Source organism: Aythya ferina (assembly GCF_964211825.1).
Source record: "Aythya ferina genome assembly, chromosome: Z".
In the NCBI taxonomy this organism is placed as follows: Eukaryota; Metazoa; Chordata; class Aves; order Anseriformes; family Anatidae; genus Aythya; species Aythya ferina.
In genome coordinates this window covers 47,387,704-47,404,249 of record NC_140299.1, presented here as the reverse complement: position 1 = coordinate 47,404,249, position 16,546 = coordinate 47,387,704, and the positions used below count along the sequence as shown (strand labels likewise).

Below are 16,546 nucleotides of genomic sequence, written 5' to 3'. Positions count from 1 at the left end.
GACAGAGTGAGATCTAAAGCAAGGGGCATTTCCCATCTGTCCTTATACCAGTCCAAAATAAACTACATAAATAAAACTCAGTTGTCAAAGGTGAATTGTATGTTTCTGTCTTTGTAATTTTGACAGGTAATGACACAAGTATTGCTAACTTTTCCATCTATTTTTGGAATCAAAGACGAAGCAAATTGAAAAAATCAGGTTTAAGCAAAGTCTCGCAGCGGGAGTTCTGTGGTTTGCTTTTTCATATGGAGCCTTAAAATCTTTGTTATCGAATAGGCATCAGTAAACATTGAAGCAGGTCTGTATTGTGTTAAAGTTTCCTAAAGCCTTTGAAGGAAATTATTTTGGGAAAACATTTTATGCCATCTGACAAATAAATCACGTTACCTCCCCCTTTTTTTGCCAAAGGAAGCAGCTTAAAGTTTGCCTGTCGCCCCGTATTGAGCTTCCTATCCCTCATCACAGTAACCCTACTACTTTGCAAAAGCATAATTAAATTGTTGTATTTATCTGTCTTAAAAATAGATGGGTAAGTTGCCCAGGAAGCCTGTGTGTTCTTTGCTCCTGCTGGGGCAGGGGATGCCTGGTGGCCAGCTGCTGCTTACTGTGAGGTGAGGCCTCCTTTGCTCTGCCAGCGCAGCGGAAGATGTGGAAGTAATTTGATGGAGAGGCAGGGAACTGTGAGTGTTTGAAGCTCTGTCTTGCAGCCCAGAGGAAGGTGCTCATTTGTCTTGCAGCCTCATGGAGGCTTGCATCACCTATGGTAATATAATTGCGTGCAGCTGACAGCGTTCCTGTTTTCACCCTTAGTTTTCCCCTGGCGGGGCGGTGCAGTGGGTTCTTAGGTGTGAAAGGTGAGAGCCTCTGCCACTGTGGAGGCCCAGGAGCTGTGTTTTCTGGACAAGAAAGGCCCTCTGGCAAGGCCCATTCCCTGGGCAAGCAGTGTCTCTGCTGCCAGCCCTGTCCCAGCCTGGTGCCGGCTGCCTGGGGCTGCTCGCTCGGTCCCATCTCCAGCGCTGGCCTAAGGGTGCCCGAAGTGCTGCAGCCCCTCTGTGTGGGACCTGCCGTGGAGCAGCGCCTGAGCATTGCCAGAAAAGATTGCCCAGGGGAGAGCGCAGGGCTACGTGAACAGATGGGGAAGTGCTGTGGGCACTCAGTGTGTGTGGGGAGCTGTGAGAAGACATCAGGAGGTGGGCGTCTGCCTTGCTTTTACTGGGGGGAGAGGTAGGGTGGGTGCTGTGCTGCTAATGATCCTCTCTGGGGAGTGATGAGGCCCCAGCTGTGATGTTCCGTGCTGCGGGTGCCTCAGCTCATTGCCATGCAGTCCGAGGCTTTGTCAAGAAGATAAGGAAAGATCCATCCAGCACTTTGTGCAACACCGAGCAGAATTCAGGAGTTGCGCAATGTAAGTAAGTACTTATTAAGAGAAGAAAAGGGGGAAAAAAAATATATATTTCAAAATCAAGGTTGCAAAACTGGGCATTTCCTAACTTGGAAATTCCAGAATTTAGATAGATTGGGCAAGTATCCCACGTACAGGTTGCAGCTTTACAGTGTTGGCAGGGGGAGAAGATGCTGACCTCTGGGTGTTCAGTGTTGCATTTTATTACTTCATTCATAAAATTAATCTGGTAGCGATAAGAGTCACTGAATTGACATCTGTGAAAGGTGAAACTTTACTTTCACAAATACCCCTTTGTGCTTTCTTTTGTGCCTGTGCCCCAGAGGATGAGAAAGATAGGAGCCTTCTTCCTGTTGCTGGTTTCTCAACTTCTCCCATTGCAGAGCTTGTGTTTTGTGATGAGAGTGTTTTTCCAGAAGAAGGTGGACCAGAGCACTGTTTCTTTCCAACAAGTCTCTCAAGTACTCTTCGGATGCCACTGACGTGGGCGATGTGAGAGCCAGATGTTTTTCCGTCTCAGTAACAGTCAAGATTAGATATTAGGAAGAAATTCTTCACTCAGAGGGTGGTGAGGCCCTGGCACAGGCTGCCCAGAGAAGCTGTGGATGCCCCATCCCTGGAGGTGCTCAAGGCCAGGCTGGATGGGGCGTTGAGCAGCTTGGTCTGGGGGGAGGTGTCCCTGACCCCTGGCCAGAGGGTTGGAGGTAGATCTTTAAGGTCCCTTCCAACCCAAACTGCTCTGTGATAAGTTACTATGGTAAGATAAGCCATTGCAACTCCCCGCTTTCGTAATTTGTGTTAGTTTTTTACATGGGTTGTTCACTATAAGCAATTAGGCATTCTGAAATGTTCCTGTATTTAACAGTTTCAATTTTCTGTCCTCAGAGAGCAGAATCTCGTCTCTTTTCTCTGCCTGTGCAGTAAAATCATGCAAGTCAACAGGAGTGTTCACAGCTCGCAATTTCCAGCTGTGCCCTGCCAAACTGACAGGAGCTCTGTTAATTGTTTCTTCTTCTGTAGTTGCCCTGTTTTCAGACACCATAAATACAAGCATTATGGAAAACTCATGCAAGTGCTGTACACATTAGTTTGCTCCAGTTCATCATAATACATTGATTTAAAAACACGAGCAGAAGAATGCCTAAATGAAAATTACTTGTTTAAATTTACCTTAGAAAATGTTCAGCAATTTTACAGAAAACCAAAGAGTAGACCTGTGGCCACTTTAATTAGAGTTTAATTGTGTAACTAAGCATTGCAGGCTTCTTCCTGAATTACTTCTTAAATGTTCTTGTTTTCAAGCAAATTATAGCTCATTTTTAGGAGTCAAACCTAAAGCATTAGGAGACCTAACTTCTCAAAAATGCAAAGCACTCAACTCTAATCAAAACCAGTGAACACTGATGGAGCTGAGCTAATTTGGAAATTAGGCCATTGTCTGGGTTTTTTGCTCCTTCTACCCGTTGTGTTATATCAAAACAGGTTCATATTAGATTATGGATGACTTCCCAGTGGATGTGAGTGAAGGACTTATTCCAGATAATTTTCAGCACAGGGAAGGGGGGAGGGAGAGTAATTAAATTGAAGGCTAAATTTAAGGACAAGCTCCTGAGCGCATTTTCATCTCTATTTAAACTAAAGGGAGTGAGAACATCTTGCACTGTTGGGCATGCAGCATGCACTGTGGTGTCCCACCCCTCTTTCCTAATACGCAAAACTTTACCTTAATTCAGCAAATAATTTTCTGTAAGTCAAATATATTAATGTGAAAAAGGCTCTGTCCTGCAAACCTACACAGCAAGCCCATCTGTGAAAGGACAGACTTTTGCTTTGTGTAGCTGGAGGAGTTCCCTGGCCACACAGCAACGTAAGCGCTTGCCGGTCATTTTGTCACCTTCAGAAGGTAATAATAAGTTGTAGTAACAAGATTTTGTTGTCATTTTTCGTTTTCCGAGACAGGCGAGCTAAGCTAGGAGTGTAATAACGGCTATGGGAAGGTTTGTTCAGGTTTGTGCATCGTGAAGGTCTGCTAAACCAGCAAAGTCCAGAAATTTTTTAGGACTGGAGAATTCTTCTCTGGAGACAGTGTGTGATTGCTTTTTGTTGGGACTGGTGCTGAATAGTTCTGTTCCGGCAGTTGTTGTCTTTTTTTTTTGTCTTTTTTTTTTTTTTTTTTTTAAATAAAGAGTTTAGGGGAAATGATACTGCTTTGAGTCTCTTTTACTAACAAAAGATGGCCTGAAAAGAATTAATAGTGTAGAAATAATGGCCCAGGGTTCTTCCTTCAAAGTGCTGTTTTCCCCCTGACATTTCCATTAAAATAGATTGCTGAACTGCCTTGAACTCCACCGCTGAACTGCTGCTGGCTCTGTGAGTACCTGCCTGTGGAGCTATTTGCATCAGAACGTGTGAGATGCTTCGGCAGCTCTGAGGCAAGGGGGCTGTTCAACAGGTTGGATAGCAAAGCGGGGCTGCTCAGCTTGGGACAATAAACAGGAAAGGTACAATACAGATAAACAAATAAATAATGTAAATAAAGTTTAAAAAAAAAAAGAAAAGATTTCTGTGATCCATGACAGTGATTGGATCAAAGTGCTTACCGGAAATAAACACTAATTATAAAATAGTAGCAGTAATAATTTAAATCCCAGGCTCAGTTTGACCAAATTGTGATTATTTTTTTTCTCTTAGTAGGCAAAAGATTGTTAGGAAGAAAAGTTTTTTTTGTTTGTTTGTTTGTTTTTTAATCTTGTGTAATCATTGAGTAAACCAGATGTAAAAGCTTGTAATGCATGTGGATCGCCTGCTCAGTGCTAATGATTACTTCTGTGCTCCTAATGGCTTGCTCTCCGCAGCTTCCAGAGGTCCTTGGCCTCTGCCTGTTTGAAGCCGGCACCTCTCCCTCCCGGAGAGGAGAGGAGAGGAGAAGCTGCTGGCACCGCTCCTCTCCCCGGAGAACCTCGCTGCAGCTCCTGCGTATCTCTTAGCACTGGCCTCCTCACGTGCTGCCCCTTTCCCCTGAAACAGCACGTCGGGCTTTGGCACTGCCTGCTGCTGTTTGTCGTGGCACAAAATGCCTCTTTCCGCCCTCCCACCCCTTCTAAAGTGTGCAGCCCCACAGAGAGTCCCCCCAGATTACCTAAATGCAGTAATTTAGTGGCTGATGAATGTGTTCACTGCTCCTCACCAGTCCATGCTGATGTACTTGGATGAGTCTTGAGCATAGGAAGGTGGAGCACTGGTGGCTCATGGACAGATAGCACAGAAGGTAGTGAATGGTTTTGGTGATCTTTCTGGGCCTGAGAGCAACAGGCGGCTTGGTGACAGACTGACTTCCATATGAGAGTCTAGCACTTTGAGTATTTAAGCATTTTCTCCTTTTTTTTTTTTTTTTTTTTTTTTTTTTTTTTTTTTTTTTAAGTACACTGTGCCTTACCTCTTTGTTAGGTGAATTTCTTTGTACCCCCTTGCACCTTGAGTGCACAAGAAGACTTTGCTAAAAATGACACTTTTGTTCATAAGATCCCAAAAACAGGAGATGGGGCAGGTTTGTGTAAGTAGTATTTAACATTTAGCTGCACTTCTTATGTCTTTTGCTCTGTGAAACTAGTCTCAGTAATTTTGTTACCTTGGTTTGTGTATTTAGTGCGGAGGTGGGATTTTCTTCAACTCACTATTAAAAGAAAATGCATCAACTCACTATTAAAATCAATCAACTCACTATTAAAAGAAAATGCAAGGTTAAAGTCAGGTTTTGGGCATTAAGCATAAATGACAGCTCAAGATACTTATACCATGTGTTCTAGATGGAGATGGCTACTTTCAGTTGCTGCCTGTATGCTGTGTAATATATGGGAAGTTTTTAAGGAAGCCTCACTTTCCAAACTGAGGCAGGCAGCTGTAGAATTATTGCAAGACGAGTGCGTGCAATGCGCTATTTTTGGCAATGCTCAGTTCACTTTCTCTTCTACTTACTGTTCCCCTCCTCTCTCCACAGCATCATTTATTTCTTCAGCGAAACTGAAGAATGCGCTCAGTAGCGCTGATCAGCAGCCCTGGAGAGTGTGGGCAGGCTCTGTATTCAGCATCCTGGAAAATGTGCATTTCCTTGAAGTGATCTGCTGAAAGCACATACTTAGAAGGCTGTTCCAGCCTGCCTTGTTGCACTGCTCTCAAGCGCTGAAATGCCTGCTCTCTAATACTGCCTGGAATTTGGTTTTCTTCTTCTAAAGGAGCGCAACCTGCTGCAGCTATCCAAGGAGCCCAAAAGAGCAAGGACAGTGAAGATGGCTCTGTGCGCTTTTTATGCAGTTTGGGCTATCCTTGTGGAAGTGGCAGTAACATTTGGTCCGGTACCGAGGATCACTTGGGAACACAGAGGTAAGAAGAGAAATAGTGTAATAAGGGAATATTGCAACAACATCAGGGTTTGTGTGTGTCCTTCCAGCCTGCCTGCAGAAAGTTTAGTCAGTTTCTGATGGCTTTGCTCAACCTATAGCACTTAGGACCAGAATATCCAGCAGTGGCTTGGGCACCAACTTGACCTCTTGCATATCCTTCAAACAGTTCCAAAAATGTGTCTTCTTAAAGGAGGAATTTCATATTGGGATTTCTCTGCTGAAGATTCTTACAGGAGAACCTTGCTCCAAGAGGAAAACAAAAAAAAAACAAAAAAAAAAAAAACAAAAAAAAAAAAAACAACAACAAAAAAAAAAAAAAAAAAACCAAAAAAAACAATAAACAGATGTATTTTGTTTTAATCAAGTTATCAAGAGACAGAACATAATAACAAAATGTACCTCTCCAGCTAATGCTCTTTTTTTTTTTGGTCATTTATCTTTTAATACTTTTTTGGACTGAGGTGTATTTTGATGCTGAATAGTCCTGAGCTCTAGGTTAATCACTAGGTGAAGGAAAACATTTGGCCTTCTTCTGACAGTGTTATTTGATGCCTGGAGCTGAACCAACCCAGCATTTTCCACCGAACACTACTTACACTGTGCTTGAAGTTGCAGCAAATAGTTGTAACCTCCCAGTACAGTTAGTGGGATGTAGCATAAAGAGAGCCAGTAGGGATCAGATATTCCTGTAGATTTTGGGTTTAATTGTTCAACCTGGGTCTGAAGAGAGCTCTAGAGCACAGGCTATGGAATAGTGCTTCTGTTTGTGAATAATTTTTTTTTTTTTTTTCCCTGTACCCCTATGTGTCATGGATGTTTTAGCTTTTAAAAGCTTTTGTCCTTGACTCCTGCTTTTACTGGTAGTTAAAAGTTAGCCACCCAAGTGTGCTGTAACCAAATAAACCTATGGATAGTATGAAGAAGCAACCATAAGTAAAGATATTAAATGCTGAGGAGTCAGGCTGTAGGAGAAAATAAATGGAGGTTAAGGATATAGTTACAGTGAGCTGATTTATGAGAAAGCTGTAGAGATGCTTTTCCTTTTTATTGGTGTAGCAATAAATGAGTTGCTGATAGACTGTTTTTTTCAGAAAGTAGTCCAGACAAGGCTTGCAGTTCCTGCTTAGGCTCCTTGGTGCTCTTGTGGTGTATAAGAGTTCAAACTTGGCAAGTTGCTGTTTAGTGGTATTATGCATCACAGACCTGTATCCAAATTATTCAAAATATGTGATTTTTTTTGTTTGTTTGTTCCTGCTATTTCTCTGTCTCTGTCTGCTAAAGATTGTTGTATTTAAGAATAAGAAGTCTACTTTAAATAGGAAGGGGAATTTAGTTCAGTGGAGGAGTGAACAGGTAGGTAAGAATTGTATGAACCAGTTCATCCTTTGGGGGAAAACTTTACTGCCAAGTGAAAGATTTTAAAATCGTATGTTTCAGAATCTAGTTTAAAACGATTATTTTTCCAAGTCTTGCAGCTGAAATGGTGCAATTTCTAATGTTACAGTTGAGAAAAATATGTTGTTTTCTGCCTATCTCTGAAAATCGAAGCTTTATCTCATGGTAGATTCTCGCACAAAGTACGGCCTCCCAACCTTTCAGTAGTTTTTCCGTGTTCTTTGTACACGCTGAATAAATATTCCTGTATATTAATCATTTTGTGTCATCTTTCTCCAAGCCTTTCTGTTCCAGTTCACATGCTTCCTCATTCCACTGCCTCTTTTCCCCATGTTTCCCCCTTTTCTTCTTCTTCCTTTTCATCATCGTTTTCCCACATCTCTTACTGTTGTGTGCAATTTATCTCCAGTCTCCACTTGAAAATCGGCTTGTTGACACTGTATACATGGCTCCTTTCTAGCTTCTCTGTTTAATTTCTCCTGTGATAATATCTTGAAATGTCTTATTTTAAGGTGAGGGATTTTTTTTGTGAGATTTGTCTGGGGAGGGTGCAAGGGATGTGGTGAATTATTTAGTTTTCCACAGTAGGTGGGTATGTGGAAGGGAGAAGGTGAGGAAAGAGCCGACAGTGGATGTGTAAGATGAGAGGTTAGGAAAAAAAAAAAAAAAGAAGTAACGATTGGAAAAAAAAATGAAGGAAGACATGAGTTATGGGGATCACTGCAGGACGAAATTTGTAGGCATTTGAAATTGAACCAGAAAGTAGGGACCATTGATTTTGATGTCAATGATGGGAGCTGCTGTTTCTGCTGAACCAAGCTTCTGAGGGGGTCTCTCATCTGTTATGTGTGTTGTCCAAACTAAGCTTTGTTGCTTTCCAGATACCCAAGGGCTGTTAGACAGCTTAGAAAAATGACCCATAAACTTGACCCTAAGTGATCATGTTTCTTCATGTGGTGCTATTTTCCTTTGATTTCGACAGAGGTCCAGCTAATACATTTTCATGAATCAGAAGTGTCAAACTATTCAACCTTGCTGTTAAGTGAGGACAAAGATGTCCTGTATGTAGGAGCCAGAGAAGTGATCTTTGCATTAAATGCGGTTAATATTGCTGAAAAGCAGCATGAGGTGAGTATGCATTTTAATACACTATTCTCCACATATAAATCATATCCCAAATTTGACTTCACTTTCTGATACCAGCAGCACTGTGTTCTAGGTGTTATGTACTGAAAAGAGAAAATGCTATCTGGGCTACCTCAGTTTTATTTCTGGAAGATGCTATTGAGTAAAGTATGGCAGCAGATGAGAGGAAGAAATGAGAAAATGAAATACAAACAAGTTATTAGAGGTCTCCATAGGTATTTTCTCTTTGCAGACATTGTGCTGGACTAGAGGGACTTTGCATAGGAGCTGTCAAGCTGGCCCTTAGATATCTATTTTATTGGTGGGAGTGGGCTATATCTCCTCTTAATCTGAATCAGAAGAAAATTAATCTGAAACAGAAGCAAAGTTGGAGCTTGCTCAGGAGTGGCAAGCTGCAGACATGCCTCTGATGTGACGAAGGCCTTGTCCATTAAGTTTCAGCTTCTGTGTGGTGTCTCTAGCTGTGTCTGCACGGTAAGCAGCAGTGTAAAGAGGTCTGGTCCAGCTCGCTCAGAATTAGCTCAGCTGCAGAAGTGCTCTGGGTGTGCTGACACTTGGTTCTCAGAGCAGGTTAACTCATGCAGAAGCCTGCTAACACAATTCTGTTGCTGCAGGTCCTCCCCAAGCTCCTGCTTCTCACACACCAGCAGTACAGGCTGAAGCTTAGAAACATGGCATGGAATCACACCCAGGATGTTCTGAACGATGCTCTGTGATTTTTAATATGAACAAAATGTTCAGGGATAATGATAGGAAACTTCACGAGTATATAAAGCTTGCTTTCGACTATTATTCTGAGTGTGTGTAAATGTCAAAGTTGTACCTCTCCACACAGTATGAACTGGTCAAATAAGTTTTCTTTATTTTTTCAAATAGTTTCCTTTTCCAGTGTGAATTAAAGTGAGAAGTGCTTAAAGCAGATACTCTTGCACCTCGCTAAAGCATATGTTAATGGAGGTCTTTAAGTAATTTGAGGGGAAAGATAATGATTAACCCCAAAGATACTAGCAGTGGTTCTGAACTCCCTGATGACACATGCATTTGGAAATGTCACCTCCTCAGAAAAGAATGGCTTTGAACTTTTGAAAGCCACTTGCAAAATGAAAGCTACTTGCAAAATGACTTAAATTTGCTGCAGACAGTAACCTTAGAATTGCTTGTTTTGTTTGTTATGCAAGGTCTGAAAATACTGCAATTGTGTTAAAGTGCTTTGAACGTACCTTCTTATTACCTGTTTTTCACTTAGTTGCAATGGAAGGTCACTGAAGATAAAAGGACTAAATGTGCAGTCAAGGGCAAATCAGAACAGGTATGTTCTTTTATTGGACTTTAAGAAAGATATTTTATGTTTAACTTCAAGAGGAGTGATGTTCAAGAAGAAAGGCTCCGAATGTTTGCAATTAAAATTTTCAAATAATCACCTAAATTCTTTAATAAACTTGAGCTTTAGTAGCATACTTGAGCAGTAGGCTTAGTCTTTTTTGGTAACTCTTAGTTCATTATTTCTTGCTGTTGAATTTTATTTGAATGTTAAAAAATCTGAACACACTAATGTGTGCTTAGTTATTTTAAGTTTTTCCATTAAATTTATAAACAACTGCTACTGTAACTGAGGTAATTGATAGCAACTGTTGTTTTATTACTACAATAACTCTACACCAACATTTGATTTTCTAAAATGACGGGTTATTTTATCTTCTTCTTTGCTGTAGGGCATAGGGTTTATTTATTAGGCCAGCACTTCGCACCGGTGCATTTTTCACTAGCTGTATATCCTCCTTGTGATGCTGAATCCTTGCTGGTCTGACTGCTCAGACAGCTCCCCGGCGCCTGAGCAGCCCGGTCTCCTCCCAGCTTGGCAGTGCAGGCAGCTCAGCACAAGGGCTCCCTTGGTGTGTCTGGCATCCCTCTGGACTGTCGGCACACAGGCTGGCTTGCTCATATTGCTATTCTGTTGAGGTAGTTTCTAGAGTGTGATTGACCGTAGATGGGGATACCTTGCCCTCTGTGTTGTGCCACATGGTATAGCGATACAGTGAAGCGAGGGTTTTCTTGGCAAGATTCGTGGTCAGGCTTTTAGTACAGGTTTGAAAATGGAAGGCTGCATGCACTGCAGATGCAGAAAGCAGTACTACATTACACTTCAGGGGATTTGACATCAGCACCCCTACATCCACAATTTCTTTGGTGCTCTCCCGGTTATAAAACCCCAGGCGCATTCCGGGCTGACAGACATCCTGCATTCAGGGGGCTCATTTGAAATGGAGTAGGCTATTCTCTCCTTTGCTCAGCTATCTGCATTTCCTTGGACTGAGAACCATCCAGGCAATTTACCTGCCTAAGGTGAGGTGTGGCGGGCAGTTAAGGACCATTTCCTCTTTGACTCTCCCTGATGCACTCAGAGTTTTTTGTGTTCTCCAGGTTCAGTGGGGGTTACTAGTGATAACAATTACTTCCAGCCATGGGGTGAGTGCATGAGAAGTGAATTTATTTCTCTTGTGCACCTGCATGCACTTCGTCAGATGGTGTCTGGGTCTCCATCAGTTCTTTGCAGCGATCACTGGTGGTTATTATAAGGGATGTCAGACCCTTAGAAAGCGCAATTGATACCACAGAATGAAGGGGGAGAAAAAAAAACATAAATAACCAAGATTTACTGAGGATTTGATGGTCTTAGGGGTCTCTTAAGATACAGCTGTGGCTATCACATACTGTTTCCTTTAGGCTTGTAAAGGATGACAAATTCTAAGATGTACTCTGGTTTTAGGTAAGTCATTCTCATGGATCAGCTATATCTCTGCAGTTTGTAGTTTAATGGAACAATCTGAGATGCCCTCCTTTGAGTGTCTGGTAGTCAGACGCGTTACCCTAACAGGTTTACTGAGGCAGCTGCGCACTACTGACTGTAGGAAAGCAGCTGCTGCAGGACTCGGGCTCCCAGAGGCTGTAAGGTGGCAGTGTCCCAGGGGTGACTCTCACCCAGCATTACTGGGGTGGTGTGGCATGAGTAGCGGTGACAGAAGAGTTGACAGTGCAACTTTAATTGTTTGTTTATGTTGTAACATGGAAGTTATTGTTTATCAGACCAGTCCTTTTCTCGTCCTCTATTACAGACAGAGTGTCGTAATTACGTGCGTGTTCTGCAGCAGCTAAATGACACTTTTCTCTATGTGTGTGGAACTAACGCGTTTCAGCCAACGTGTGATTACCTGGTAAGAGCCTACAGGTTTTTTGATCCAGTAACAACTTTAACTTAAAACTAGTTCATATAAACAATGAGTTAATCTCTTTTCCCAAAGACACTTGTAATTTCAGTGCTGGTCATGGCACTGAAGCATTTATAATACTGTCTCACAGTGATGATAGAGTACAGAAATAAACCATACTGTTCCTTTTTCAAAACACTGAATTATTGATTCACCTTGGTTAACAGCAGATTTACTCTTTCTTAGGTTTCATAATTCTCTGTGTATTGTACGTTAGTGTGAAAATAATTTCTGAAACTGAAATGATGTTCTTTGTGACTTCCATCCATTGTTGAATCTCCCTGAAATTTCTCAGATTCCTGACTCTGCTTGTCTCATCTCTGCTTCTGGCAATGCCATAGCTTCATAATGCTGAGCACTTCAGAATAAAGTCTTGGCTCAGAATTAAAACTTCCTTTTCTTGTTGCTGACTCTCACATTGTTCTCTTTACTATGGCTCTTAATGATTCTGAAATTTAGAAGTCTTGTAGTTATGTTAAATTTTTTTTTTTTTTTGTCTCCCCTGCCTGCAAGTCTGTCTGCCATCAGCTCTGGAGCACTGCCAGAAGTCACTGTCCTTAGCCTCGAATGTCTTCATTACACAGTATAAATAATCACTTCCCCAGTATTGTTGCTATAGTTCTGATTATCTTACTGATACTTATTCCCTTGATTTTTAAGGGTTTTACAAAGTAGCAGTCAAAGTACTCTCTTGCTTTTAGAAAATGTAGTTGGATTATAATTATACCCCATCTCACCATTTTATCATCATCTAAAAATTGCTCAGTCCACTTCAGAAAGTCATCTTGATTTCTAATACTGTCCATTTTTGTGCAGGCTGATTCAATAGTTGCAAATTTTGCCTTATATTGGTTAACTTTCCTGCTTTTCATATTGTCTGGCTTTTTGGGTTTTCTTTCTTGAGGTCTCTTTTTATGTCTGGATTTAACTTTTTGTCTATTCTTTTCTGCTACTGCCCTCACAAATTATAGGATCACATTTCCTCTCTGTTAGACTTCATACATTTTTTTCTGAAAACTCAAGTGCCTTCTATAATCTTAGAACCTTCTATAATCTTAGAAAACAGGCATTCCAGGCTGAAAGTTACAGGTTTAGTCTATTAATGTATATTTTTTGTTAACTTTGCATGATTTGGGTGGCTGAAAGAAAAAGTAAAAATGGTTGTTTTATGGTTTTCAACTTCATTTTTTGCAGAATTTGATTTCGTTTGAGCTCGGAGGTAAGAATGAGGATGGTAAAGGCAGGTGTCCATTTGATCCTGCTCAAAGTTACACATCTGTTATGGTTGGTAAGTTTCTTCTTTGCATACTTCATTATTATGTATAAATATTTGGTCTTCACTATCATTTTCCAGTTCAATATCGAAATGGTAGATCGGGGTCTGTATTTCTAAATCTTTACTGTGTAACTAGATAGACATAAAAATACTCATGTAGTCAACCTTAGTGTGTGTCTTAAAAGGAGAGCACAGAACTTTGGCTTGTTTTGGAAGCAACTTTTAAAATACCAACTTTCAAAATACTAGCTTTTAAGTGCTTCAGTCCAAGTAATCTAAACTTATTTTGACTGTCTCTGTATTATAAATTACTGCAATTTCAGTAAATTTAACAAGTAGAACTTTTGTCTTTCTTGAAGACGTATCCATGAAACAGAACAGGGAAATGAGACACTGGAGGGACGTAACCACATGGTTAGATGCCACTGAATCTTGACTTGGTAAAGCCAAAGTGGCTGTGTTGTGGTGTCGCAAGACCGTAGAAGAGAAACTTGTAGTGACACAAAACAGGAAATGAAAAAGTAAAGCTCTCGCTCACTATGTTGCTGCCTACGTTCTTAAGTTTAGTTTGAATATTGGCAGTGTGTAAAGAGGAAAAAGAACAATTAGTTCAAAACTTACGTGGCATTTCATGTGTATCAAAACACAAGTTAACTTAAACTGCAGGTTTACATAGGAAGTGTTAAAGTACGGTGAAAACAGTGCTAACTTTTGCCAGTTGCTTGTGTTAGAGCAATAATAAACCAAGTGTAAAAGTGTTAGCTTTGAGAGTGGTCAGCAGAAATATAAACATCGAAGATATGTCTGGGGCAACTGAGAGGAAATCCTTGTTTATCGTTTCTTGTGGGAAGTTTAAGCTAACATAGTCTCTTGAAGTATTTATATACCTTTTTTGGTATCCAGTGTATAAGAAAGTTTACAATATTTGTTTTTGTGTTAAAGATGAGGAGCTTTATTCTGGGACTTCCTACAATTTCTTGGGAAGTGAACCTATTATTTCACGGAATTCTCATCAGAGTCCTCTGAGAACAGAATATGCGATACCTTGGCTTAATGGTAAGTGGGTGTGAGAACAGGCTAGATCAAATCATTCTTCCTTCTTCAAAGTCACAATTTCAGACAAAGAAATTTAAGTTTTCTTTCAGAGGTGAGGAACGATTGTCCGGTATCTGAAAGAGGATAGTGTAGGTAATACTGGCATACACTGAGGTATAAGTGTATGCACCTGTGTGTGCCTTCAATATATTTATTTATTTATTTATTTATTAGAAATTTCAGAACATTTATCAATACTGGCAATGAAGACAGCTTAGAGACACAGACTTTAACTTATTGTTACAGGACACAGACTTTAACTCATTGTTAACTTATTGTTCATATCCACTTGTTCATCTTTGCTACGATACAGGATACCTGTGATATAGTATGAAGGAGAATGTTCTTTGTCTTTAACATGTTTTCAAATCGATAAGTCCGTGGTTCCCAATTATCTCAATTACTGAATTTCAAAACTTGCTGAGTTTTGGGAACTCTCCGAGGTTTGTGGCTTTTGTCCATAAGAAACCAAAATTATAAAATCGGCATATTCAAAAAAAAAAAAAAAAAAAAAAAAAAAAAAAAGCACTATGCCCAAAAGGTGTAGGATATGGAATTTTGTAGCAAATTTTGTAGTTGTTATGTTTAGTATTTCAGCTAACAGCACAAATATTAAGCGTCTGGTATTCTGTGTATGTAGTTGAAAGATGGTTGTTTTTGCAAGGCAGATATGAATTAAATCTTGAGAAAATGTCTTCTGATTTCACATGTGGAAGCTGGATAACAGCAGTATGATTATGCGTATTTGAAAGTCAACAGAGTTTGGGAGTATGCTTAGTGGGTTTTTTTTTGTTGTTGTTGATTTTCTGAGGCTGTTTGGCCTTCGTAAGGGTCCAACTAACTGCTGGGTTTGCAGGTGCTGATAGCTGGCCAATCTTGGCAAGTTATTACTTGCACATTTTAGCTGATTTTCTCTTTAAATATATGAACCATAGAAACCATATCATTTCTCTCATGTTTGTGTTTCCCTTAAGGAGCACCTTGGCTTTTGTTCAGAGAGGCAGGCAAGGGAAGGCAGCTACTCAAGCCTGTCCGAAAACCATTCCTGAGTGTGGGTGAAAAACGTGAAGTAACAAGATACAAGACCTTAGAGATCTGTCGTATCTCTTAGCCTGTTGTATTTTCACATAGCTTTTTTTTTTAATCCAGCATTTCTATTTTTTATTTTTTTGAAGAAATGTCTGTCAGTTAATGAGCAGTCAAATACAGTGCGAGGCCTGGGAGGACTCCTAGAGCATCTTAGAGGGAATCAAGTTATAAGAGTTGTATGTAATATAAAATTCTTCTCTTTGTATCTTTAGAGCCCAATTTTGTTTTTGCTGATGTGGTAAGAGCAGATCAAAACAACACAGATGGAGAGGACGACAAGATATACTTCTTTTTCACCGAGGTGTCCGTGGAGTATGAGTTTGTTGGAAAACTGATGATTCCAAGAATAGCTAGAGTGTGCAAGGTGGGACAGTTCAATTTCCTTTCACTACTTCAAGTGGATTTTGCTTATTAATATATAAAAAAAACTTTATATTAAATATTGATATAAGTATTAATACAAAATATTTATATTATATTATATGTATATCTATATCAATATAACATATTAATATGAAAATATTTATTAGAAATTAAATGGAAGTGGTTAAATCTCATTGGTTCATCTCATTGAATCAGCAATTTTAATCAGTTTTTCAGAACTGAAAACGTCTAATTGTTGCTTTGGAAACAAATAGTTGATTTAACTTAATGGTGAAATTTCAGTACATCTGAGTGTTCTACCCACCTCTGGGAGCTAGGGGGAAGAACAAGACAGACAAAAGTATTCTTGTTGTGTGGTTTGCTTTGTTCTTGTTGAAGTTTGTTTTAAGTTTAAGTACAGTCCTCTGGGAAAAACTGACTTATTTGCTGAGCAGGTTATTGCTGAGGTTATTGCTGAGCAGCTAGGACATTTGAGAAGAATTGTAGTTCTTGACTAGTAGCTGCATACAAGCAAGACTATTCTACCGTAGATACAGCTAGTTGTAGCAGATGGGACTTCCACGAAGCTGGCAGAACTGCCAGAACCTCAAACAAAACAGTCACCATCCATCCAATTCTGTCACACTTAGTATGTTTAAGCCTCAGTATTAGACTGAGTCAAGTATATAGTGTTGGTTAAAAATCTTGCTGATGGAAGACTTTTTTTTTTTTCCAGTAGAAAATGTTGATTTAACAAAAAAAAACTTTTCAATGGAATGTATCAATTTCCTCAGTATTTTTTTTCCAACAGGAAATTTATCTAGCCGTTTCATTTTGATGAGGTTGAAATGCTTTATTTTGACTTTACTGTTTTATATTTAAACATGGAAGTCAAAACATCAATAACAAGTTAGTGCCCTTGAGATTTCCTTTAAACAAGCAGTTGGAGGCAGGTTTACATGGGAGTTATTATTGTGGCCCTCTGCCCACTGACAGCTTGTGAATGCTTTAGAACAGGAGTATCGTAGAATGAGAGCTTTATTGCTGCTGTTTGATAGGAATAGGAATCAATGCACATTGCAGATCTATAGGCATTTATACTTACATTTTACTT

The 16,546-nt window shown here is 40.0% G+C and overlaps 1 protein-coding gene across 6 annotated transcripts in view; it reads left to right on the top strand.

The window, feature by feature from the left end:
- SEMA4D (semaphorin 4D) overlaps window positions 1-16,546 on the top strand; it is a 99,162-nt gene that overhangs the window by 55,638 nt on the left and 26,978 nt on the right. For all 6 annotated transcript variants that reach the window (XM_084503166.1, XM_084503165.1, XM_084503167.1 and 3 more), the window contains 7 exons: window positions 5,400-5,782; window positions 8,180-8,325; window positions 9,590-9,652; window positions 11,457-11,555; window positions 12,804-12,897; window positions 13,828-13,941; window positions 15,282-15,433. In XM_084503166.1, coding sequence (XP_084359292.1) covers window positions 5,689-5,782; window positions 8,180-8,325; window positions 9,590-9,652; window positions 11,457-11,555; window positions 12,804-12,897; window positions 13,828-13,941; window positions 15,282-15,433 — 762 coding nt within the window. In that variant the 5' untranslated portion in view covers window positions 5,400-5,688. The remainder of the gene's footprint in view (window positions 1-5,399; window positions 5,783-8,179; window positions 8,326-9,589; window positions 9,653-11,456; window positions 11,556-12,803; window positions 12,898-13,827; window positions 13,942-15,281; window positions 15,434-16,546) is intronic.